Below are 27,570 nucleotides of genomic sequence, written 5' to 3' on the forward strand. Positions count from 1 at the left end.
GAACACGAGCCATGTTGTCATCGTCACACTGGTGCGAGGACGATGGGGGTGCACTTGATTTGCAACATGTTCACGGCCTTGCCGGAATTCCTTACACCACACCTTCACTCTTGCCCATGAGAGGGTACCATTCCCAAACTGGGCCTGCAGTCTCCGGTAAATTTCGGCCGGTTTGACGTTTTCCTGGGTGAGGAACTTGATGATTATGCGTTGCGCAACAGACACTGGCACACACTGCTCACTCATCGTGAGAGCTACTAAACGAAGCATGCGACACGCTGGCAGTTCTGGTTCCTGACTTACGACAGCTTCACCTACCGGCCGCACATGCCCAATCACACCCTGCTACCCATTCCGACGCTTAGCCAATCAAGGCTCGTTCATATTTGATTCACCCTCATATTGTTGCGACTACTGCACTTTTCTGACTTTAAATGTGAAAAACTATGTTTGTCCTGCCGTAACTAAATGTAACACTAATTTTTTGTCAAGTGGGAATTGTTTGATTTTTAGCCTTAAAGCAAGTAAATATACTCCAAGGAGTATGAAGCATTTTTTAAAATCTTCATACATGCACTTCAAAGGGGGGTTTATGGAGGGGAGAAAACTACCTCCCAATTACCTACATGTTTTTCAAAGTTTTGAGATACTGTAAAAAATTCTAGGTTGTACCCAAAAATTTACTGTACGTATTATCATTTACCTACATATATAAACTGTAAGCAGTAGGTTTTTCAAAGCCCTAGAATACTGGGACAATATTGTTTTATTTAGTTTTAAGAAAATTGCAAAGTTTTTTTAAAATATTTGAAATTTTAAAAAAATAAATTTTTTTCTCCTATTAAAACAGTGTAAAATGTAGTTTTTACTTTCTTTTTTAACACCCTTTTGTCCACAAACTGTATCTTGTGAGTTCTAGGTATACCTCCAGATTACCCCCATGGGGGTAATTGGGTTGTAAATTACTTTTTAATTTTTTTAATAAGGAGGTAAAAAAATTAAAGTGTGTCCAAAGTTTTAAAACAAGTATCAGAGTCTACACAGCTTTGTTTTAAAAACATACCTCCCAATTCACCCCGCTTACCCTACTTATAAATATCTGCTATGAGTAAAAGTAACAAATGAATTTCTTTGTTTATTTAAATAATAACAATAATGTATTTTTAATTATTTAGTAATTTATTCTTACATTTAATAACATGTATATGCATAAAGTTATAAATATGTGTGGAGGTGAGTTTGTAGATTAAGGTCTTTTCTCCCCAATAGTCTTCAATGATTTCACACCATGATGGCAAACGACATGTCTCTTTCGGTCCGTAAAGAGTTCGACATTAACTTTGCTGTGCACGACATGTGCAATGCCTCTGAGAGTGAGTCAACTGTTGTCACTACCTGTTCATGGTGTGTGCAAGACGTTTGCTTGCAGCATTGGTTTCTATTGCTTTTTCATGTTTCCTTTTAGTGACCATTTTGAGTTAATTACTTCTTACATTAAGGGCATTCGTGTGGACGAATTCCATTGTGAATTCTCAAATAAATTATGAAACATTCACTTTAGGAATTATCTTTTTGCATTAAGGGCTTTCAAATTGGCGAATTTTCAAATGTTTTCATTTTCAGCAGATCTCTTCTTGACTCGTATGGGTGATATTTCTTGTGGATTCTCGAATGATTTTTCAAGTTTCCACTTAGAGTAAATCTCTTCTTGCACCAAGCACATTCGTATGAACGAATTCCACGACTTCTCAAATGTTCATCTAAGTGTGAATTTCGAGCAAATCTCTTTTTGCACACAGGGCATTCGAATGGATGAATTATATCGTGAATTATCAAATGTTTCTTCAATTCTTCATTCGGAATTCCAACTTGAATTCTCAAGCTTTCACTTTTGGCAATTCTTTTTACACTCAAGGCATTTGTATAGGCCTATTGTATCGTGAATTCTAAAACAATTTTTCTAGCTTCTACTTTACATAATTCTCTTTCTGATTTGAGAGCACATGTATGGGTGAATTTTCAAATGTTCTTTTTAAGTGTACACTCTCATAAATTGGTTCTTGGATTAATGGCATTGGAATGGGCGAATTCCATTGTGAATTCTCAAATGAAATTTCAAGCTTTTACTTTGATAAATGTAATTTTGAGGTGGTGGTTTTCATGTGGGCAAATTTTTTGCTGAATTTTCTTTTTTAGTTTCCATCTTGAGTAAATCTCTTCTTGCATTGAAGGCACTTGTATTGGGTGATGCATCTCGTGGATTCTCAAATGATATTTCAAGTGTCCATTTACAGCTAATCTCTTTTTACAATGAGGGCATTCATATGGTAGAATTCCATCGCGAATTCTCAATCCTTTGCAAATTGTAGTAATTTTTGTATCTCTTTGCACTGACGGCTTTCATACGGACGAATTCTTTGGTGAATTTTCAAATGTGTATTCAACGTTTCACTTTCAATAAATCCCTTCTTGCATTGAGGGCACTTGTATGGGCGACATTTCTTATGGATCATCAAGTGATTTTTCAAGTTTCTGCTTCGGGAAAATAGCTTTTTACACTGAGCACATTCGTAAGGACGAATCCTACCGTGACTTCTCAAATGTTCATCTAAGTGTGAATTTCGAACAAATCTCTGTTTGCACACAGGGCATTCGAATGGAGGAATTATATCGTGCATTATCAAATGTTTCTTCAATGTTCCATTTTGAGTAAACTTCTTCTTACATTGAGGACATTCATAAGGACGAATTTCACCATGACTTCTCAAATGTTCATTTAAGTTTGAATTTTGAGCAAATCTCTGTTTGCACACAGGGCATTCGAATGGAAGAATTCTATGGTGAATTATCAAATGTTTGTTCAATTTTCCATTTTGAGTAAACTTCTTCTTACATTGAGGACACTCGTATGAGCGAGATTGCTCGTGTATTCTCAAGTGTCGCATCAAGTGTCCCTTATGAGGAAATCTTTTCTTGCATTGAAGACATTCAAATGGGCTAATCTCTTCGTGAATTCTTAAATGTATTGTCAAGTGTCCCTTATAAGTAAATCTTTTCTTGCATTGAAGACATTCAAATGGGCGAATCCCTTCGTGAATTCTTAAATGTTTTCTCAAGTGTCCCTTATGAGTAAATCTTTTCTTGCATTGAAGACATTCAAATGGGCGAATCCCTTCGTGAATTCTTAAATGTGCTCTCAAGTCAAGTCTTGAATTAAATTTATTTTTGCAGTGAGGGCATTCGTAACAACGAGTTTCACTGTGAATTTTCAAATGATTCTTCAAGTCATGTCTTCGAGCAAAGCTCTTCTTGCAATGATAGCATTTGTATACAATGATAGCTTCTTTGCCGAATATTCTTTTTAATATTTTCTCTTGGATTAAAGTTTTCTTGTATTGATTTCCTGATGATTTCCCACAAGTACTAGTTAAATTAGGTAACATTACCCTTAATACTTTCTTTCTGAAAAGGAATATATGAATACGTTGCATGTATCACAAGAAAATATCATAATTGAAAAACAGAGATAGGTTATTATTTTTAAGCTTACACAAAGTATGTATATGCTTGATTCCAACTACCTATGTGGGACCTTCCCAATGGCATAGTGGTAATACCATCGCCTTGTAATCAAGTGGTTGTGGGTTTGATAACCAGTAGAGGCACATAGATAGATAAGATACTTTTATTCACCTTTAGAATGAGTACATTCATGGTTTCGTCATTGATATCATTTCACTATTTTTTTTCTTATGGATTTATATGATGTACAAAGTATACTAGTTCATGGGATGAATTGCAATTCAATACCTAATACAATACAATACCATCAGATGGGGTTATTTCGGACGAACGAGGTAATTTCGGATAAACAGCATGATTTTTTCATTTTATGTTGGTATTCCTGAAGGTTTGAAGTTAGAATTACCACACTCACATTGTTCGATGTAAAATGAGTGTTCTCACTGGCTTCCACGTGTTTCCATTGTTAGTGAAAAACAACGCACGTTGAAAGCAGTTTCTATTGTCGGCTTCATTTTGGCTTGTTGAATTATTGCAGAAACTTCTTTGTCTGCGTGCTGAACAAACGAATCAGACTGTTGGTGATTGTTCTTTCGTATTTGTCCTGTTTATTTTAAAAGTGAGTGTGAAGAGTTGGATGAATTCAACACTCAAGGATGCACACTGCATACAGTTTTCCCGAAGTGTGTAATACGCAGTGGTAACTTCGGACAATGCCGCGTGCATATAAAAGAAAGTTAGGAGTACAGATACACTGCAACTACGAACAATATAAAGTAGATGCGGCAGTAAAAACAATTAAAGCTGGCAAATTGACATACCGCAAGGCCTCAAATAAGGTTAATCGAACAAACCCAAAACCCATCGGAGCACCATCTGTTCTTGATCCTGAAGAAGAAGAAATGCTGATACATTGTATCTTAAAGGCAGCACAGTGGGGTTACCCTCTCACTTCAAATGATTTACGTTACATTGTGAAAGGATACCTGGACAGGTTGGGAAGAAAAGAGAAACAATTTCATGAGAATCTGCCAGGCATCGAATGGGCAAGATCATTCTTGAAGAAACACTATGTTCTTTCCTTTTGCTTGTCTGAGAATATCAAGAGAGCTAGTGCTGAGGTCAGTTCGGAGACTGTTCAAGAGTTATTTAATATGTACAACATGCCTTAGAGAACATCCCACCTGAAAATGTCATCAACTATGACGAAACGAGTCTGATTGATGACCCTGGTAAGAAACGCGTGATTGTTAAGAGGGGCATAAAACACGTAGAGAGGGTAATAGACTCTTCTAAGACTAGTATTTCTCTCATGATGTGTGTTTGTGGCAATGGGAAGCTACTTCCCCCATATGTCTTGTACAAGGCCGAACATTTATGGGACACATAGCAAGAAGGTGGCCTGCCTGGTACGAGATACAACAGAAACAAAAGTGGGTGGTTTGACCTTCCGATTTTTGAAGATTGGTTCTTTACAGTAGCACTGCCATATTTAAAACAGCTGGAGGGACATAAAGTCATTATTGGAGACAATTTGTCCAGCCATGTGTTTTTATCAGTGGTCCAGGAATGTGAAAAACACAACATTTCTTTAATTTTTTTACCAGCAAATAGCACACATATTCTTCAGCCGTTAGATGTGTGTGTGCTATTTTCGGCCACTTAAAAAAGCATGGAGACAAGTACTGATAACCTGGAAAATGTCCACAAGTCGGCCTATCTCTAGAGATGCCTTTCCTGCCCTCCTGAAAGAAACTTTACAGAACATCGAAGCACCAAGCGCTGATATCATAAGGAGCGGCTTCCGCAGCACTGGGTTAATTCCTTTTGACTCACAGAGGGTCTCAAAAGATTTTCAGAAACGTCTGGTAAAAATGAAAAAGAAACATCCTGGTCGTCCAGTTTCGAAGCTTTACTATCTGAAGCAAGCTACGACTCTGGTAAGAGGACAACAGTTCGCCGTCGCAAATTGAACATTTCTGCAGGGCAATGTCTCCTTGGTTGCCACTTCACTCACAATCAAGTTGTTGTCAGAAACCAGGCAGAAAATGAAGCAGTTGTTACAGAATAGCAGCAAGAATATGACACTGTGCAAATTGAGGCAGACAATCAAGAGAGAGAAATAAATGAAGATTCTGGAATTTCTGGACCAGTGCTTGACTTAGAAAGTTTTGTTGTAGTGAACTACAATTATGACCACGGAAACAGGAACCAGACAAGACAGTATGTTGGCGTTGCTGTTGACATAGGAGCACGGGACATGACTGTAAAATTCTTGCGATCAAACAGTGGAAGTAGAAGAATGTTTGTGTTTCCGAAAGTTCAGGACAAGGACACAGTAAGAAAGGACCAGACAGTCAATATTCTACCAGCACCAAAGGAAAAACGAGGAGTTTTCATTTTTGATGAAGATGTTATCTAACTGTTCCTATATAGACTAAACTACACAGAAATGTATTGCATTATCATTTTGCTCTTTGTATTGTATTATCATTTTGCTCTTATGTATAGTTTTGTTCTTATGTACATTTTTGTAAGATCAGTTTTAAAACAAACAAAAAAATATTAAAGATTTATAAAATTCCCAAAATTAAAAATTTTAGCCTTAATAAAAGTGCTGAATAATATTTTTTTTCCAATTTTGAGTCCCGAAATAACCTCATACGCAGGATAAATTCGGACAAACTCCTGAAACAAATAACTGTCTGAAATTACCCCACATAGTGGGGTAACTTTGGACACAATTTAACATATTTTTACACCATATAGTGAATTACTCTGTATATTTTCCAATGTTCAATATGCTCCTTAAACATGTAGCTAGCCGAATACAATAAAATTATGTACAATTCCCACGTCATTAGTGAACAGTAACAAAAAACTTGTAAAAAGTGTCCGAAATAACCCCATATGACGGTTCAAGTGCTGGAGGAAAATGTATCACAATGAATTCTTTAATACACTGCCAAACTTTCAGTTAAAAATAATATTGTGCATTTCCAATGACCGTATGGCGAACTTGCAAAAAATACCATATCAGGAAATTGAAATACATAAATTATGCTAGCAAATGTATTTAAAATCCACAAACCAACAGGGGAGAAGAAAAAACCTCAAAAATGAAGAAAAATGACCTAAAAAGGCTGAAAAATACAAAAGAATTCCAACAAAAAACAATATTTTATGGGAAACTGACTAATATAAATTTTAGCATTGTTTTCAAGGCTAAAAAAAAAGAGATTTGTGAGATTTGTCATTAACTTCTGAACCCTATTCATAATTATGATGATGAATATAATAAATAGGGATTCAATCTTCCAGTTTCATAACAGATACAGTTCTCCCTGTCATCTATCGCCGTATCTTATAACCAAATCCAATGGATGTTACACTAAAGCTGATGGCAGATTCTGTGACAGCACTCTTAACGGTGAAAAGCTGAAGTGAAGGATCAGACACAGTATTGAATTTTATTCAATACATAATACTAACTATGGTTTTGGCCAAATTATTGGACTCATTGTAAAAAAGAAGCACATTTCCTTGTTTTGAAAGTGTTCTAACTAAATAAATTTGACGATTGTTATGTCTTTTTATAAGATTAAACTGTTTGTCTGCTTTAATATAATCTTGTTTCCTTTCAATCTTTTCTTTTACGATGTCTCAAGAATATGTGGCAACACGATTCTTTGTACATTCGTATAAATGCCTGGAACAATACGTACATTGTTTACCATGCTGTTTATACTATTTGTTTGTTTATAACAAAGGAAATAATATTAATTCTGATTGTGTAAGGATGTTCTTTATTTGTATCTCCGGAGAAACATGTAATTTCATAAACCACGTGGTTTGAACTTTAGAAATAAGAGTAATAAAGGAATTGTACAGAAGCAGTGATTAAAATGGACTCTAAAAGATCCAAAGGTGGTCACACGAAGTACAGACAGTACTTACAGTGCGTATAACAATGCAATGTGTATCACAAAACATCAAATCTGTCAAATTTCTCTACATAGAGCAAGTTTATCTGTGTTTAATTTTTTCAACTAATGAGTCCAATAATTTGGCCAATACTGCATATTATCTGTGGACAACCAAACAGTTTGATAAGAGACAATAGAAATATTTAGTTGCCAATTACAGCACAAACCACCTCAATTTGATCTCAATGTTATTTTGTGTTTTCTCAATCTAAGACTTCTAGAACACCCTCTGGTATTAAAGTTCTGAATGTTTATTGAGAGTTATTAAATGGATTTATATGTAGTAAAATTGTGCTAAATAAGAAAATACATATTTATTTTCACCAAAATATGGATTTAGTATGGACTTAAAATTTAAAAGCTTACCTTCTAATAATTAAGACACTACATAAACTGATTGCACTTCACTCGGCATTGTATTACCGTGACTATCTTGAAGATAAACCAGAGGTGAATCCAATACGAGTGGCACAAAATACTTTCTTCTAGCGCTGTTGTTGGGCATGCAACTAATAGTGAGGATGGGATTAGCAATGGGCTGCTCGACTTGCTCTTCCAATGTTGCCTAAATAACGTTTGTAACAACCAGAAGCTGATGCTTGAGCCCTCATTCTCAATTGTTGACAATTGTAAATAAAAAGGAATTTCAAGTGTTTTACAATAGCAAAGAGTTGAGAGATGTAAAACTGAAAACAACAACGACAATAACATTATTGTTCGGATGACAGAAAAGTTGTAATTAACGTAATTCGAGGGTATAAAAAAGGTTGTAAACTTTTGTTTGTTTAACTTCGCTTTGGAATTCGTCAGCTATTCACAAGATATTCAAGGGGATGTATAGTTAATATGCGAATATGGAGTATAGGTTGAGAAATGTTCTGAAATATGGAAATAATATGTAAAATATGAGCCAAAATCTAATATATGGAAGATAAAAACTGAATTCTTTGGGTCTGCATGCCATGATGTGCAAAGATAATACAAAAAACAAATTGTTTCAGTTTCATATATATATCCGTTACCTGGTTATTACATTGTAAGGTAGAGATGGGTTTCTTACCTGGTATTGGCTTTATCTTTTAGTTGTTTGTTCAAATCCATATTTATCAGATTCGTGAAGTTTTTCTCTCCTGTTTTAGTACTTGAGAGTTCTTTATCCTTGCAGGTGATAAATTGTTCTGCCGTACCTATATTACTAATTACATCAGGTTCTGAATCTGGAAATATCTCGCAACCAACATTTCCACAAATGTTGTCCGCTTCACATATGTCATACTCATGCATTGATGATTCCTTATAGTTTAGATCTGCTTTTGAGGAAGAGCTGTATTTTGGCAATTCTGATATAGAGTTGTATTCTTCAGTATAAATATTCTGTGATGTGGTAAAATCAACTTCCCTTTCACATTCCAATCCTGTGGAGCTGCATGATATATTTTCACTAAAATAAAATTATCAGACATGATAATATAACTGTTAAAATAAAGGTTAGCAATACAGAGAAGACAACACATTTTTGCTCTAAAGATACTATGAAATACGTAGTAATAAATAGGGAATGGATTTTAAGGTGCAGCACCTTTCCAAAAATATAGCTGTTTTCATACTAATCATTTGAGATATGTAATTTAGGACATGAAATCAAGTAAAATGAACACACTTGGTTGCACCTTTCTGTGAGATTAGCCACTCATTCCCTTTTTACCCTGCTTTGATGCTTCAGCACCGTTCTCCTTAATTTTCTTTAAGGTTTGTTAAAAAAAAATTGGCCAGAAAAATAAATGATTTTCACTCGTCTTGAGCAGCTACATAAAATACTGTAGTCTCATTTTGTAGAGCAGAACGAGAGCTACAAAATGGTTTCTTGTGATGTTGAGTGGAGATTCTCCACATGTAAAAATCTCCTGAGCTCAAAGTGTCAGCGACTTAAATTCGAAAACATAGAAATGTTGAGTATAATCCAGTATAACAAGTTGGTTGAAACCCAGTAAATGCCACGTTTACTTCCTAAATACTGGTTACTTTGTGTAATTACTAATTATGTTATTTGCTACAGTGTTTAAGAAAGAATGTTAATGTAACTGGTTTAGACCTGAATAAAGGCACTTTATCAGCACCTTTTTGAAAACATTTACAGAACCTTCTTTCCCTATTTCCGAGCATAATTTTGCACCTTAAAATCCGTTCTCTAGTAATAAATATAAATAAAATGAATAATTTGTGCATTTCCATTGGTCGTATGGCGAACTTGCAAAAAATACCAAGTCGGGAAATTTAAATACATAAATTATGCTAGCAAATGTATTAAAATGCACAAAACAACAGGGGAGAAGAAAAATAACACTCAAAAATGAAGAAAAATGCCAAAAAATACTGAAAAATGTTGTAAAAGCATGAAAAATGCAAAAAAAAAAAAAATCAAACAAAAAACAACGTTTTATGGGAAACAGACTGATATCAATTTTAGCATTGTTTTCAAGGCTAAAAAAAAAAGAGAGATTTGAGAGAATTGTCATCAACTTCTGAACCCTATTCATAACTATAATGATGAATATAGTACATAAATAGGGATTGAATCTTTCAGATTCAATATGAATATAGTTCTCCCTGCCATCTATCACCGCATCATATTAGCAGACCCAATGGATGTAAAGAGAGACCACACTAGGGGTGATGGCAGATTCTGTGACAGCACTCTTTAACAGTGAAAAGCTGAAGTGAAGGATCAGACACAGCACTGAATTTTATTCAATACATAATACTGACTATGGTTTTGGCCAAATTATTGGACTCATTGTAAAAAAGAAGCACATTTCCTTGTTTTGAAAGTGTTCTAACTAAATATATTTGACGATTGTTATAACTTTTTATGGGATTAAACTGTTTGTCTGCTTCCATGTAATCATGTTTCCCACAATAGTTTATTTTACGATGTCCCAAGAATATGTGGCAACACGATCCTTTGTACATTCGCATAAATGCCTGGAACAATATGTACATTGTTTACCATGCTGTTTATACTATTTGTTTGTTTATAACAAAGGAAATAATATTAATTCTGATTGTTGTAAGGGTGTAATTCATTTGTATCTCCGGAGGAACATGTAATTTCATAAACCACGTGGTTTGAACTTTAGAAATAAGAGTAATAAAGGAATTGTACAGAAGCAGTGATTAAAATGGACTCGAAAAGATCCAAAGGTGGTCACACGAAGTACTGACAGTACTTGCAGTATGTATAACAATGCAATGTGTATCACAAAACATTAAACATGTCAAATTTCTCTACATAAAGTGACTTTATGTGTGTCTCACTTTTTCAACTAATGAGTCCAATAATTTGGCCAATACTGTATATTATCTGTGGGTAACCAAAGAGATACATTTTTGAGTGGAGATAAGAGACAATAGAAATATTCAGTTGCCAATTGCAGCACAAACCACCTCAATTTGATCTTAATATTATTTTGGGTTTTGTCAACCCAAGACTTCTAGAATACCCTCTGGTATTAAAGTTCTGAATAAGTTTATTGAGACTTATTACCACGGAATGGATTTATATGTGGGTCATCCATGTCAAATCAGTCAGCAGTTGACTCTCATAGTCACAGATTTTGATGATATTTGGTACACAGTTTTGCTTTGCTCCAAAACTGATACCTGTGAAAGGATTTTGCTGAAATATGATTATTACGAATTATATGAGGGCTGTTCAAAATGTCATTATGAGATGACATTTTGAGATCATATTATGAGATGATCAAATGGTGAAACTAAATAAAATTTGAACACTCAGTTCAAATGTCCAAATTTCAAGTTTGAACAGCTCAAAATACTCCCCAATCGATTTGTCTCATTTTTGGATATTTTTAACTACCATCCTTCCTCTTCGTACTGAGACAATTTTATCGAGATGTTTTTTGATATAAGGGAGAAAAATGAAATTGAAATTTGTCCTGCATCAGCAATGAACTGAGCTGCAGCATCCCTATTATAAGACTTTCCATTTGTGTCGCGCTAGAGGATATACAGGGTGGGTGAGAAGTAACTCCCTATTGTAAATTGTGCATAACTTTTTTATTTGTTATTTGATTTGCATGAAATTTGGATATGTTGTTCTTTACAATGGTACAATTTTTTACATGATAATTGTTTCATGTCATTGCAGGTATTAGTGGCGGACCATGGCTCATCGTCTAACCGCACATGAACGGGCTCAGCTGGCATCACGCTATGAAGTATGGTGAGAGTGCAGAGATGATGGCGAACTGTCCAAGGACCTTGTGCCTCGGTAGATGGAAAGACCATAAAGAACTGTCATTCAAGGCTCATGAATACAGGTTCTGTAGCAGATATGAAGACACACAACCACTCCTCACAATCCAGGACAGTTGAAAATGTTCAAGTCTTCAGCTGATAACCCCTGGCAATAATGTGATTTCCATGGACGAAAATTTAACTCTGCTGTTAGAACTGTTCTGATTGTGTGCCACATTAAACCACTTTCACGAGATGCTTGTCTTTGTGATTTGTGAAGACTTCGAGTGAACATTTCTGTCCATCCCCCAAGGTTCAGCACCCAATCGCCACTACTGGTTAGCAGTCTTAAAAATATTCCCGAATCAAATGATAGTATTATATATATTGTAATATTGGGCAATGTTTGTTAGAAGTTTTAATTTACATTTTAGATGAACTGAATACTTAAAATACTATTTTTATATTCATAAAGTTGCTGGACAAATGACAATTATACAAAATTTTATTGCTTGAGGCCTCATTTCGAGATGTTGGAATGAGCTCTAATTTATATGACTGAAAATGTAAGAAGATAACCTTCAACAAAACTTTCAACACGCAGTTATTCTCACAAAATGCTTTAAAAAACGAGTTTTTCACAAAACAATTGTTTATTTTTTAAAATAGATTTATTGATTTAGTGTGAAAGTTTATACTATTTGGAGCACTTCTGAGAAAACCAGACATTGATAGGTGTCACCGTTCCAGAGATATATCAAACCAAAAGTATCTAATACGGCGGACTCTTTTGAACATGGGTGGCATCAGCAAGCACATAGTGATTGGATCCTCGACTGAAAATACCTTAAATGGCATAACAATTATACTACCAAGTCTGTCGATTTTATCAAAAATTGTAACAATTCGTCAATCATTAGGGACTTAGCTGCTGGACAGTGATCAAGATGGTGGGTACGAAGTCCTCTATCTGCACAAATATCTTATGGTGATTCTTTGATTAAATATATTAAAACTTATATCAGTTTAACGCTTATAAATTAGGCTATAATTTATATTCCAAATAATTTTCTGTTGCATAATTACAATGGAGAAAATTCTAAAAGTACAGGAAGACTAGTCTTTTAATAAAAGATGATTTCTTACATAACGTGAAAACCACTTACATTCGTATCATTGCCTATCCTTTAATTTTCATTTATTTCGAATTGAAATAAATGAAAATCCCGCATCTCCAGCCACATATTATTCTCTAGGCATTATGATGTCACGTTGCATGCTAGAACCTGCATTTATCACCACGTGGGATTGTACTATGGGTGATGTGGCATACTCGCTGTTCTTGGCAAACCTGATGGTAAGGTGCAAGAGGTAATGACTAAACACATACGTGTGGCAAGACACAACTCTTGAGTTTTAAATCCCCAAAGACTGGATCAACATGGCCTATTGAAAAGGGTATACCTGTCTCTGCACTACAGCTGAATATCTGCGATGAGAGGTTATGCTCGAGACTGTACAAAGAGTCTGACTTGCAACTAGCCTCGACACGGTCTCTCCAAGGTATCCTCTTGTCTCTCTCCGTAATTCTCATACTTGCTCCTTGATTGACTGACTTAGAACTGACCACTGACTCTCTCTCCTCCCAGACATTTATTCCAATCGAATTTACTCAGTAATGCTGACTCAGTTATCTGCAGACTCTTCCTTGATTGCGATCGTTTACACCTGTTTGCAACGATTGCGATCAAGGAAGCTCGGCAATGTCTGACAAGACATTCCTTAGATGGTTCTAGCAATTTCCTGATTTGAAAGGTGATGGCTAAATATCTGGGATTTTAGAGTTCGTTGTACGTTACATATAAAGCATTCTACAGATCGTTACGATGCCCCTCTCCGGAAAAGGATTCCTTTGAATTCATCTTTATATGTGATCCAATCTTATAGGGGTATCGTTTATTACCAAAACATAAAATTCTACAGATCTTTATGCATTATTGAACAACAAAACATAACCTTTTCTTCAGTCCATATAATGAGGATCAAAAGTTTAATAGAAAATAACTGCTTAGATATAGGCCAGTAACTAAGAGTCTGTGAATCCGATGCTTGAAGGGAAGCACAGGGGAGAAGGGAGTGGACTTTTGAGATTTTGAACTTCTGACAGTGGTCTAACAACTGACCAAAATCAATTTTTTACGGAATTATTCCCAACATTCGTCATTTTTCCCCCTTAATTTTTTTGGCTAACACAGAAGTTTTCACAACACGCCCACATCTCATCCCCACGAACGCAGCTAAAAATATGACGACACAAATGAAAAGTCTGATCATAGGGACGCTGCAGCTCAGTTCATTGCTGATGCAGGACAAATTTCAATTTCATTTTTCTCCCTTATATCAAAAAACACCTTGATAAATCTTTCTCAGTACGAAGAGGAAGTAGTTAAAAATATCCAAAAATGAGACAAATCGATTGGGGGGTGTTTTGAGCTGTTCAAACTTGAAATTTGGACATTTGAACAGTGTTCAAATTTTACTAAGTTTCAACATTTGATCATCTCAAAATATGCAACAGTCTTTCTCTTTAAAACAAACTCAAGAACGCTTCTGTATCTTCATTTGTTCCCGAGATATACTTAATTGAAAAGTGCATGTTGTTCAAAAATGACATTTTGAACAACCCTCACATAATTCGAAATAAATATATTTCAGCAAAATCCTTTCACAGGTATCGATTTTGGAGCAAAGCAAAGCTGTGTACCAAATATCATCAAAATCGGGTCAACTCCTGCCTGATTTGACATGCAATGACCCATGTAGTAAAATTGTGCTAAATAAGAAAATACATATTATCAACAAAATATGGAGTTAGTATGACTTAAAATTTAAAAATTTACCTTTTAATAATAAAATACACTACATATGTCATTCTTGAGTTTTAGAACAACTGATTGCACTTCACTCGGCATTGTATTACTGTGACTTGTCTTGAAGAGAAACCAGAGGCAATCTAATACGAGTGGCACAAAATACTTTCTTCTGGTGCTGTTGTTGGGCATGCAACTAATAGTGAGGATGGGATTAGCAATGGGCTGCTCGACTTGGGACTCTCTTCCAATGTTGCCAAAATAACGTTTGTAACAACCAGAAGCTGATGCTTGAGTCCTCATTCTCTATTGTTGACAACAATTGTAAATAAAAAGGAATTTCAAGTGTTTTACCATAGCAAAGAGTTGAGAGGTGTAAAATTGAAAACAACAATAACATTATTGTTCCGGTGACAGAAAACATGTAATTAACGTAATTTGAGGGTATAAAAAAGCTTGTAAACTTTTGTTTAACTTTGTTTCGAAATTTGTCACTTATTCTTAAGATATTCATGGGGACGTGTAGTTAATGTGCGAATATGGATGGAGTATATGTTGTTAAATGTTCTGAAATATGGAAATATGTAAAAATATGTAAAATATGAGCCAAAATCTAATATATGTACAAATATGGAAATTAAAAACTGAATTCTTGGGTCTACATGCCATGATGCGCAAAGATAATACAAAATATAACGGGTTTCAGTTTTATATATAAATCCGTTACCTGGTTATTACATTGTAAGGATGAGATGGATTTCTTACCTGGTATTGGCTTTATCTTTTAGTTGGTTGTTCAAATCCATAGTACTTGAGAGTTCTTCATCCTTGCAGGTGATGAATTGCCCTGCCGTATCTATATTACTGATTATATCATGTTTTGAATCTGGAAATATCTCGCAACCAACATTTCCACGAATGTTGTCCACTTCACTCATGTCATATTCATGCATTGATGATTTCATATAGCTCAGATCTGCTTTTGAGGAAGAGCTGTATTTTGGCAATTCTGATATAGAGTTGCATTCTTCAGTATAAATATTCTGTGATGTGGTAAAATCAACTTCCCTTTCACATTCCAATCCTGTGGGGCTGCATGATATATTTTCACTATAATTATCAGACATGAAAATATAACTGTTAAAATAAAGGTTAGCAATACAGAGAAGACAACACATTTTTGCTCTCAAGATACTATGAAATATGTAGTAATAAATAGGGAACGGATTTTAAGGTGTTGCAACTTTCCAAAAATATAGCTGTTTTCATACCAATCATTTGAGATATGTATTTTAGGACATGAAATCAAGTAAAATGAACACACTTTGTTGCACCTTATTCCCTTTTTACTGCCTCTATGATGCTTCAGCACCTTTTCTTTCATGTTTTGTTAAGAAATTGGCCAGAAAAATGAATGATTTTCACTCTTCTTGAGGAGCTACATAAAATACTGTCTCGCAGAACAGAATGAGGGCTATAAAATGGTTTCAGATGATGTTGAGTGGAGTTTCTCCACATGTAAGAAATAGAAATGTTGAGTGTAATCCAGTGTAACAAGTTAGTTGAAACCCAGTAAATGTCACGTTTACTTCCTAAATACTGGTTACTTTGTGTAATTACTAATTATGTTATTTGCTACAGTGTTTAAGAAAGAATATTAATGTAACTGGTTTAGACCTGAATAAAGGCACTTTATCAGCACCTTTCTTTTGCAACTTTTTGAAAACATTTTCAGAACCTTTTTTTCCCTCTCCCGACCATAACTTTGCACCTTAAAATCCATTCCCTAGTAATAAATATGAATTCTCAAGTAAATGAGGCTACATAGTATGACAGAAGGTAGTTTTTATTTTAACAAAAATATTAGTGTCCTATTCACGATACCAGAAACTTGCAAAATGTGGTATATGTTGCACTAGAGTTGAAATGATCCTAATGAAAAAGCACAGAAGTAAGCCCTCGAAATCTGATCACCAAATGTCTTGTCACGGTGGGCATTCTAGGACCATGAAAAAAATTCAAATATAATTCTAGGCTTTCAAGGCGAACAAGCAGATGTTTTCTCTATTACAACATTAAATATTATTGCCTCTCACCACCAACACACACAGACAAACAAATACAGGGTTATTATAAATGATGGACCCATTTTCAAAACATCATATTTATTGAGGTACAAATCCAAAGTGAACAAGCTATATACCAATGGAAAGAGGAAGGTTCAAAGTTTGTTACCACAATGTTTGTAACTGTTATAAATGTTCAATGTGTCCACCATTGGCTGCACGGCAAACAAGCACGCAGAAAACCTTGTGCTACAAGGTCGCCATCTCGCTCACAACTGACAGAGACGGTCCTCTCGCGAACTCTACCGGCCGCTTCCGCAACCACCACAGCCCGCCAGCCGCTGCCCGCCAGAAACTTTGAACCTTCCTCTTTCCATTGGTATATAGCTTGTTCAATTTGGATCTGTACTTCCCTACCTATGACGTTTTGAAAATGGGTCCATCATTTATAATAACCCTGTATATTAACAATATAAATGATTTGTGTGATTCCAATATCTCCAAAAATTCTAATTTCATTTCAGAATATGAATAAACTATTAAAAATATTTAAGGTGCTGCTGCGTGGTTTTGACACACACAACAGGAAAATGGAAATTTATATGTATAAAAGTTTAGTTGTTTGTGCCTAGGTTGCTTTCTGCCTGGTAGCCGGGGAGGTCATTTTTTTGTCTTCCCTCAATGGCTATCCTGTTTGAAAGGTAACAATAGGGCCTTTGCCCCAGTGGTTGGGGGCGGACCAGTTTGTGGAAGGTATATATACCGGGTTCTGACTTGTTACGCTCTCTCGGAATCTAAGACTCGGACACCTGCCGTTCTCTCTGATACATGGGCCAAGGGATTGAGACTGTTTTTTACGGAGCCAGATGGATGCGTAGAGATGCACAGAGAGTGAGCACCGTATGTATAGGAACCTCTGCGTGATAAACTGCAGGGGCGGGTTAGCGCTATGCTAAATAGTGGGCTCATAGCTCAGATAGGATGTACATTACTGAATGAGATTGATTGAGTTGGTGTTTTAAGTTCACTTTATGCACAGTAAGGCATCGGGACTGGACCTACAGTTTGAGGTGGGATCCGAACCACTATGTGCCTCCACCGGGAACCCTTGATTACAAGGCGACGACGCTACCACTGTGCCATGGGGGAGGCCACTACTGAATGAGAGGATGGCGGGTTAGCGCTATGCTAAATACTGTGCTCTGAATGAGAGGATGGTGGGTTAGCGCTATGCTAAATAGTGCGCTCGAAGAGTGAACTCCTGGAAGTCCTGTTATGTGCATTTCTCTGTTATGGGGAAAAAAGGCAACCGGAAGCAGTTGTTAATGTATTGTAATGACAATAATTCAGATTTTACTGTAAAAGATGTTACATTGAAATATTTTCTAGTCTGGTGTTTACATCTTCACGTTGATCTCTGTATCTCTCTTCCCATGTCTATCTGCCTAACAACCAATCATAAACAAAATCTTCCTATAAGTCTGTTATTGTTGCTGTTGATTTTTGTTAATCCAATGAAATGAAGTAAAATGTATCAGCAGATTTGTCTTCGAACAAGTGTTCTCGGGTTACTAGCCAGGTTAAGTCCATGTTGGCTTCCAACATTTCGAGCACATATATTGCTCTCATCATCAGGGAATATAGACACGGAGACCAGTGTAGAGTCTCTGCTCAGTCAAGGATAAGCTGGAGCTCTGGGTTCCAGGAATATACCATATACCATGTGAGTGTGGGACACCATATATAGGCCAAACAGGATGCACCATTGAACAGCAATGTAATGAACATCAGCGCAACATCAGCTTATTCCAACCAGAAAAGTCAGAGCTTGCAGAACACAGCATCACAGAGGGATACAGGGTAATATTTGCTGACATCAAAATAATAGCCAACTGTGCTGGTTACTGGGACCAACGAGTAAACTAAGCCATTGCATTCGCGGGAAAGCACCAATCTCAACAGGGACATGGGACTCAAGCTGTCATGCCTGGAATCCACTCCTCTATAAAAAGAAAGCTCCAACCTAGGTGAACACCAGGATCCGGAGTGAGCCAATAACAAGACAGAGTCCAAACTCTGCCCCATAATATTCATATATTTCACCCTACACTGCTAATATATGACAGTATGTTAACTTCTAAATTATTATCGTGCAGATGTGTCACAGTTATCGATGAAGTGAACTGAGAGCACTGCATCGTTAAAAACAGACCAAACTCTCACACAGAAACACATTTTTTTCCTGATACGACACACATCTCACACGATTTGGACAGAAATTCCAAATCGACTCCCAGCCTCTTCTTGCTACTCTGCCATTTTTATGACATCATGCAATATTGCCATTTCCATCTATTTACATTAAGTATTATTACATATTAGAAACTTCCATTCCTTTTAACCATGAGTTATAATTATTGGTTCTGCTAAAATAGAGTGCATAATTCAATAACTAATCTTGTTATTTACATCCTGACTTAATTAACAATGGTCCAATTTACGCCCAAACTTTATTTTTACATAGTAAACACTGATAATATATCACAAATTGCTGTGTCATCACTAATGTACCTTGTAGTAGAAATAAGATGCAGCCATTGCTCCAGATTCCATCCAGAGTTGCAGACAAACCCACATCAAATTAATATTATTCCGAACTTTCCTTTGTTAGTGAACTTTCTTCGTCAGCATGATCTTGTCTCCAACGTCAATGTGCATTTTTTTCTTTACAAATTGGTGAATACCTAACTTATTTTTCTTTCAGTGTGAACAGTGATATTTTTTTCAAGTTTCTTTCACAGTGTTTACATCAGTGCTCGTTGTGAGATTGATATATTTGTGTTTTTTCTTTTTGTTCCGTTTCGCTTCAATTTTGTGTACTAAATTATCCACCGTGATACAGCGCAACTTAATGTGACAGTACGTAAACCTTACTATTCTGTGGTTACATCTGAATATGCGTCAACTTTCACTCATAGACACAGTTTGTGGTGAGACACAACATATATGAGGTGCATTCATTTATTGATGGATAAGGTCATTTTACTACATATATATTAAATCTATATTTAAATCATAACCTCTTTTGTTAATATGTTATTTATGTCCCCTGGTCAATCCCATTTCTTTTCAGGGGGAGGTGGTATGTCACGAGCCGGCATTAAATGCTAAATCAGCAAACACCAGCCAAGTCCCCGGTGACGAGAGGTCGCCAGGACCGTCAGAAGTTAGTGGTCACAAGAGTCGGAAGCTAGTAGCCTAAGTGGTGTGACTCATGGAGTGTGTCCGTGCAAAGGTTGGGTAGTGCCCAAACTACACACCATCAACGGACCACACGGCACCGACAGACCAGATCAGGTACAGTGATGACTAAGGCCCGGGACTTTATGCCCTATAAAACTGTAAAATATGTATGTAATTATGTAATAAAAATGGGAAAATGTGTCATGAAAAATTAAAAATATGTCAGAAAAATGCAGAAATATTTCCAGTAAAGCCAAAAATATTCACAACAGTACTTTCAAATTTATCATCATACAGGATGTATATCTTCCAGGGAAGATCGACGGGGGGGGGGGGGGGGGGGGCATGGTATTAAATGAAGACAGAATTCCTTTAGCCTAAGAATGTAGTGGAAAAATACTGAAAATATAGTGAGGTTCACTACAATTATCCTAAGTTTCATTTACTATTAATATTGTGGAAACTAAAGCATAATTAGCAGCTCGCTAAACAAAGTGGAAGTATTATTGTTCTGTACAAGTTAGTAAGAAAATACGACATCTGCTTTTAATTTCTTTGTCCATTTTCTTATCCTGCCATCGACAATACAAACTATCCGTTGCTCTAAAGGTACGAAGAATAAATTATAAAATAACCGATTATGTGCAAGACAATTACGAAATTATGCAAGAATATGTCTTATTACAAGAAAATTGAATAAATATGTTGTAAAAATGCAAAATTGGTAAAATAGGTCAAAATATGCCTTATCATGTTTGTCTATTTCGGCTGATTTTCATCAGAAATGTAAAGATCTTACCCCAGTATTCGATCCGATGCCAAACATAAAATATGTTATAACATGAAGTCCCGGGCCCTAGTGATGACACTAGTAATTTAAGTATCAGTGTTTAGTAGTTCAAATCTGACTCAGGCGTGATCATCCCCTTACCTGTTCGGCTTCTGCATAATAAAATAGGTGAAGGACAAAGGAGCATTAATTATTCCATCTTCTCACGTTTAAACCCCTCTCGTAGCCAAGCTGTTAGGCCGGCGAACGACCTAACGTACCACTCCATTTCTATATTTCCTGATGATGAAGCTCGAAACTTTGGAACATCGACTTAATCTGGCTGGTAACCCGAGAACACCTCTTCGAATCATGTTGCCAGGAAAGCTACAATTCAGATTTGTCTTGTATTTTCTGCATGTTGTTTCTTTTAGTCACTTTAGTTCCTCCTTAGGCAAAGCACTGTGATGAGGATGATTGATGTTTAGATAAAGCTGATGAAGGGATACTCAAAAATAAACACCTACCTTCTGCATGAGTTATGCTTCATGTTATCACTACCAGAGGGAATGTGTTCACGTTTTGTGTCTCTTTTGGTCATATATATGATGTTCCGTGAGTTGGTTTAAACAGACAATGTAAATAAAGTCAGCAGGTGAAAATCATAGCTATGGAACCTCTCAAGAAGATATATTTCACTCCACTAGAGAATCTATGTCCTCTTGGGACAGAGGACCTATTACAATGAATGGACATCATATTCCATGTCTATGCTCTACTCAAAATCATTGGAAATCAATATCACACATTTCTTAACTAATGGAAATAAAGAAATTTTTTGTCCTTTAGTTGCGATCGAACGCAGGTCCCACTGACGAAAGCTCGGTACACTAACTACCAACATAAGTACGCACACTTTCTTCTCCTGTCAGTGTATTTCCTATTTCAATATATCCTAAATACCTGAAGAACAAATTATCTCTTAATTTCTCTCCTAATTGCTTCATTGTCTATTAGCACAAATCATGCATGTAAATAATAGATGCATTCGTACTGTGAAATATCCCATGTTTTAGATATCGTGCTTTCCAGATAATGCTTTTGGGACATTCCTTTGAAAGTTAAAACTTATTTTGCAGGCTTTTTAGCGTGTGTGAGAAGAGTGGTGTGCATGGGTGTTGATGATGTTCTAGACACAGTGCTTGCACTAATGAAAGAGTACACATATAAAGCAAGTTCATGAGGTTCATTTGTGAGCAGCCTTAAATAAACAAATATACCAGGAAATTGAGCATTACTCCAATTCAAGTCACATACGACAATGTTCATCTCGTATCTCTCGTTGGGGCCATTTCTCAATGTTCTGAGATTTATACCCATGAATGATATACAAGCTGCAGAATTTCAATGTTACTTGGGTTGTCTATGCAAAAGTCGCTTGGCAGTCAGACATCAAGAGCTTACTTCGATGATTTTTCAGTGCGATAGTTAAAATCAAGTCTGACTTGATTCCAATTCCAATTGATGCTAACAAACTTAAATTCATATAGCTGATTCCTTACCTATATTATACCCATGCCATGCAATTTGAACAATTTAATTAATGGAATATTCTGTTCGCCAAGCTCTCGCATCCTTACCTCACCCGCTCTTGCTGCCGAAATCATGTGTGCCATGGTTGACAGTCGAAAACATTGGCACATCTTTTCTCCCTTCTCGTCTATCAACCGCCAGCCCTCCTCTGGGTATGGTCACTGCATTGCCTATCAGCATGTATGTGAGGCAGGAAAGAGACTGAACCTAATCTTTCGCCACTCTCGAAAAATGCTCAAGGGAGCAAGGGGAGAACCTCCACCTGCACCCCCCCCCCCAATCATGTCATGCATGCCCCCAAATTATTATTAGCGCACTCAAACCATATAGTATGGAATTAATAAATGGCAGACAAACCAAAAAGATACATACAAAAACAACATTAACACATTTCTCATAAAAAAGTGAAATAGGTGATATCACAGGGAAAACTATCCCAATAACAACTTGTTATTTATAGTCCTCATCTGAACTTTAGAATAATTAATTAAGAGTTTTCAAAATATAAATCAATAAAATATATGTATGGAATACACTATAGATACCATAAAAAATTGCATTGTAAAATTTCAGGCAACTTACCTTGCATTTGAATGAACAGCTTCATTTTTACTCGATTCACATGAATCAAAAAGCTCTGTCACTAGCTCCTGTTTCAAGTTTTCAAATGACTCGAATATATCTACATCTGTAAGTTTTTGGTAATGATCCATTTTTGCTTGCAAAATTCTCAGTTATATCTTCAATGTCTATCTGTCAAGACCTACGAAAGGTTACAAGAATAAGCAATGTTATTTCTAATTTCAAATATTCAGGTTTAAACCAGGGCTCAAAAAATCCTGGTTGCCATGGCAACTGAAAATTTCAGCCTGGCAACTGTGATGTCTTGCTGTAATATTGCCATTTTTTAATTTGCATGTACGAAATTCGGAATACTGTAAGTTCAAATGCAGTACAGTGTAAGTTAGTATTCTTTATCAACGTTGCACACATTCCATACAGAATCAGTAACCATTTTTTCTCTTTGCCCTCCCCACATCCCAACCTTCCTGCTCATTCTTGGAAAGCACTTCGTAATTAAAACTCACATGACTTGGAGTATTTTAGTGCCAAAACCACAAGGCATGTGCATAGCCCGAAGAAGCACATTGTCGTTGTGTGGAAAGGGGTTCTCAATTGTGAGATTGGTGAATCCACTTGACTGCCACGTCATCTGTGACATTTTGTAAACAGTGAAATTGTAAATGACTTGTACATACAGTTGGGATCAATATTTCTTTACATATATCAGTGTGACTTCATGCACATCCAACAAAAAATTCTGATAAGTTGGGAATATTTCTTCAAGAAACTACAGTTAATACGTCAGTGGATAGCCTCAACACAAAGGTAAGTTTGTACCTTTAGAAACAGGACTGCAACTCAGCTCTCCCAGGACCTGTATGCTGCGACTGGAGCCTCAATGTCGCGTCAAACTGTGTACAGACGACTCAATGCGGCAGGACTCTTTGCAAAACGACCAGTGGTGTGCATCCTCCTCACCCCCTATCACCGACGCGAGCGATACATGTGGTGTCGCGAACACGGACAATGGACCCAAGAACAGTGGTCATCTGTGCTCTTCACAGATGAATCGCACTTGAGTCTCCACAGTGACTCGTGGCGAATGTGTGTATGGCAAGAGCCTGGGACACGTTTTCATCGATCTCTCATCTATGAGGTTGACCAATACCGCGGTGGTGGCATCATGGTCTGGGGAGGGATAATGAGTGGTGAACGTACGCCCCTGTATGTGCTAAACCGCGGCACACTCACTGCCCAGAGGTACAGGGATGACATTCTGGAACCAATAGTGCGACTTTTCCGAGGGGCTGTTGGCCCAGAATTCTTGTTCATGGACGATAATGCCCGTCCACATCGTGCTCAACCTGTGGATGAGTTCCTGGAAGGTGAGGATATTCGACGGATTCCATTGCCCGCACGTTCACCCGACCTAAATCCGATCGAACATGTGTGGGATGCATTGGGGAGGTGGCTTGCAGCACGTCCTATCCCTCCACGAACCCTCAACGAGCTTCGATGTGGTTTCTTGGAAGAATGGGATGCCTTGCCCCAGGAACTTATTGACACCCTCATGAACAGCATGGGAAACCGTTGTGCGGCATGTATTGCTGTTCGTGGTAACCATATTCCTTATTAAGAGGCAGTGCCTGGTCACCAGAATGCATAGGATGGAATTAAATCGTTGTATTGCTTTGTATGAGTTTCGTACCCAATCCAGTAATACAGGTTTTTTCCTTAAATGCTCTTTCTTTTCTGTTCCTTTGGTGCATCCTCTCTCTTCTTTATTGTTTTCTGTCTCCTCTATCACCCACAACCCCGTTCTATACATCATTTTGTTGTTCTCTTGCATTTTTTATTTGTCACCTTAATTTTGGACACGAGTGTATTTTCACTTGTCAGCTAGCTGTTGGTTATCCTGTGAATGGACATTCTCCATATTCTTCATTCATACCAAGAAAGTATCTCCAATTTCGTTAATATTTGGTATATTAACTAATTTTGGCCTTCTAATCAGTACATTATGCACATGTAACCTTAGGAACCATGCACGGGTTAGCCCCACAAACCATTCACTGATAGCCCCACAAACCATTTCCGGTAAAGTAAAGTTAGGTCAGGTAAGCTTATATAAAATTTTGTTCGTAAAACAATGCGATACAGCTCTAAAAAAAAATCCACTTATATCGGCTTTTGGTAAATATGTGATATTTCCCAAACGGATTTCTTCAAATTTACAGGAGAAACTACTTATTGAAATCAGTTTCTGTAGCATTGTCGAAGTTCTTCGAGGTATTTTCTTTTGCGGAAACTGAAAACTTCAGCATAGAATGCTGCAGAACAAGAAATAATAACTTTTTATGTATGGAACTTGAATTTTCTGTAAAGCGACAACATTATGCCGTTGCTTCCATTATGTACCTGAAAATGGCGCAAGCGTCGAAAGTCACGTGGTCTCGCCAGTGTTTCCAAACGTGCCTTTTTTTATGAGAATTTCTTTCTTTTTTAACTATGCTTACCCAACCTAACCTTGCAGGAAATGGTCCGTGGGGCTATCGTGAATGGTTTTTGGGGCTATCCGTCAATGGTGTGTGGGGCTATCATGAATGGTTTTGGGGGCTATCTGTCAATAGTTCATGGGGCTATCGAGAATAATTTTTGGGGCTATCCGTCAGTGGTTTGTGGGGCTATCGTGAATGTTTTTTTTGGGGCTATCCGTCAATGGTTTGTGATGACATAATGAACACGAAGGTAGGTATTTTTCGGTTAAGAAGGTTGAAACACTGCATACCCACTCCAAATAGACAAAAACAGGAACGAGTTTACAATACCGGACCACTCTCCAATTTCTATGAAATTTCGCCTCCTCACTATTTGTGAACTCTTAATCACGAATCTGCATGTAATAATTGGCGGTCAAGTATGGAAAATGAAAAAACAACGAAATGAAGTATGTTTTCTTAATGTAACGTAACCCTACCATAAGAACAATAGCTCCACGGAAGACGCCATTTGCCCAACATGAAGAAATCAACAGGCAAGACAAGGTATAGTTCTGTTAGCTGAAACATTTTTTCTTTGTATTTATGTTAATGGAACCTAACCTAACAGGCCTAACCTAACCTCGTAAGCATTCCTCGTCTGTCAGCAAGATTGTTGTGCGTAAAGGGAGACCATTAAGGAATTGCGAGAGAAAGATGGTTCCGAATTGCTGTGTATGGACAATCACCGTGGTAGATCGCAAGGTTATTTTACAAGTTCTACACGTAAACGTACAATTTTAACACCTGACCGCCAAATATGAACTACAGATACGTCATCAGGACACTGAAATTAGTAAGTAGGCGAAATTTTATAGAAATTGGAGAGTGGTCCGGTATTGTAAACTCATGCCCAAAAACACAAGCACATCATGCGATGATCCATGACGAGTGCATGCCATATTGTCTGTTACACAAGCAGAACAAGGAAGACAAATAATGACTCGTAATATGAAAAGTGGACACCATTTTATGAAAAAAGGCATAACTTCACCTTAAAGAATCTTCTGAAATGCAGAATAGGTAAGTAACAATGCTAAAATTAATGAAATAAACGAGTGAGAGGAGTTCGGGCGATATCGCATAATTACCGGTAAAAATTTACTATCCTTCGGACACCTCTAATTTTTTCGTTTCGTCAATTTTTGACATTCGTACTTACGTATCTGCTTCGCGGAACATTCCTGAAGATGTATCAACGTTGTTTTGATGAAATTTGAACTATGTTTCCTAACCTAACAGAACTAACCTAACCACGCACCAATGGTTCGTGGGGCTAGCGTCAATGGCTCGCAATTATTTCCAATTTCTAAATCATGATACTAACACGACACCAAATTTTAACTATGTTTCCTAACCTAACAGAACTAACCTATCCACGCGCCAATGGTTCGTGGGGCTAGCTATTCTCCGTCGGATAATTAATTTTCAACGAACAACATGAATTTCAGCTATGAAACATTCCCACATCACACAAAACACCTTCCCGATGTTCGACAATGCTACAGGAACTTATTACGGTAAGTAGTTTCTTCTGTAAAAATAAATAAATGTGTAAACAAGTACCCAATATGATTTATAGGTGTTTCCCTTATACTATAATAGTACCGAAATCATAAAATAATCGGAACCGTTACCGTTTAAAGTAATGCAAAACTAATTATACAATCCTAATTGCTCGAAATTTTCTGTTATTACAGAATTTTCGAACTCATGGTGTTCATGCCCCTATCAATACAGTGCACAGATTACTACATAAGTTCATAGTTCCGTTCACCACCCTTATCGAAATATCATAATGAGCAATTATACCTTAAGGGAGGTTCCATGGTTCTTCCGTCCGCGGCAGCTGGCTCCTAGAGAACTAAGTTGGCAACACTACCATGGGGGATGAGTGTGGGTAGAGCCCCGAGGAGACTGTTCCGCATGCCCTTAAGGTGAAATTTAGCTCTTTTATGTGCATCAGGTTTGGCAACGCTGCCAGGATGGCCGTAGGAGGCAAGGATAAATTGATTGATTGATTGATTGATTTGCTTTATTTTACTTCGCTTGTTGTGCCACTTTTGACTAATTTGCAAAAATGTGGATGAGTGATATGATGAAATTGATGAATGGACACTCACAAAACCCATGCCCGGGGAGGGATTCGAACCCGGGACCCCT

At 36.8% G+C, this 27,570-nt stretch overlaps 1 protein-coding gene across 3 annotated transcripts; it reads right to left on the bottom strand.

Annotated features, from left to right (window-relative positions):
• Window positions 1-1,167: 1,167 nt before the first annotated feature.
• Window positions 1,168-27,289, bottom strand: LOC145994981 (uncharacterized). 3 transcript variants are annotated; one of them, XM_083131519.1, is made up of 5 exons: window positions 27,220-27,289; window positions 22,889-23,069; window positions 15,401-15,745; window positions 8,569-8,949; window positions 1,168-3,462 (listed from the first exon to the last, which is right to left on the bottom strand). In XM_083131519.1, exons 2-5 carry the CDS (start codon window positions 23,017-23,019, stop codon window positions 2,349-2,351), a joined length of 1,971 nt encoding a protein of 656 aa, XP_082987645.1. In that variant the 5' UTR covers window positions 23,020-23,069; window positions 27,220-27,289; the 3' UTR covers window positions 1,168-2,348. The 3 variants fall into 3 exon arrangements, with proteins under 3 accessions (XP_082987645.1, XP_082987641.1, XP_082987649.1); XM_083131515.1 differs by lacking the exon at window positions 27,220-27,289 and adding an exon at window positions 27,074-27,157; XM_083131523.1 differs by lacking the exon at window positions 27,220-27,289 and adding an exon at window positions 27,045-27,064.
• Between the last annotated feature and the right edge of the window lie 281 nt (window positions 27,290-27,570).

The sequence above is a fragment of the Lepisma saccharinum genome, chromosome 1, assembly GCF_977018435.1.
Source record: "Lepisma saccharinum chromosome 1, izLepSacc3.1, whole genome shotgun sequence".
Taxonomy (NCBI): Eukaryota; Metazoa; Arthropoda; class Insecta; order Zygentoma; family Lepismatidae; genus Lepisma; species Lepisma saccharinum.

What these genes read in the sequence shown, in the direction of transcription:
- LOC145994981 (XM_083131519.1), bottom strand. Translation starts at nt 23,019, where the DNA reads ATGGATCATTACCAAAAACTTACAGATGTAGATATATTCGAGTCATTT. An exon ending in AAAGATAAAGCCAATACCAG is followed by an intron (nt 8,950 to 15,400) that starts GTAAGAAATCCA and finishes ATTTTATTTTAG; the next exon opens with TGAAAATATATCATGCAGCT. An exon ending in AAAGATAAAGCCAATACCAG is followed by an intron (nt 3,463 to 8,568) that starts GTAAGAAACCCA and finishes ATTCCTTTTCAG; the next exon opens with AAAGAAAGTATTAAGGGTAA.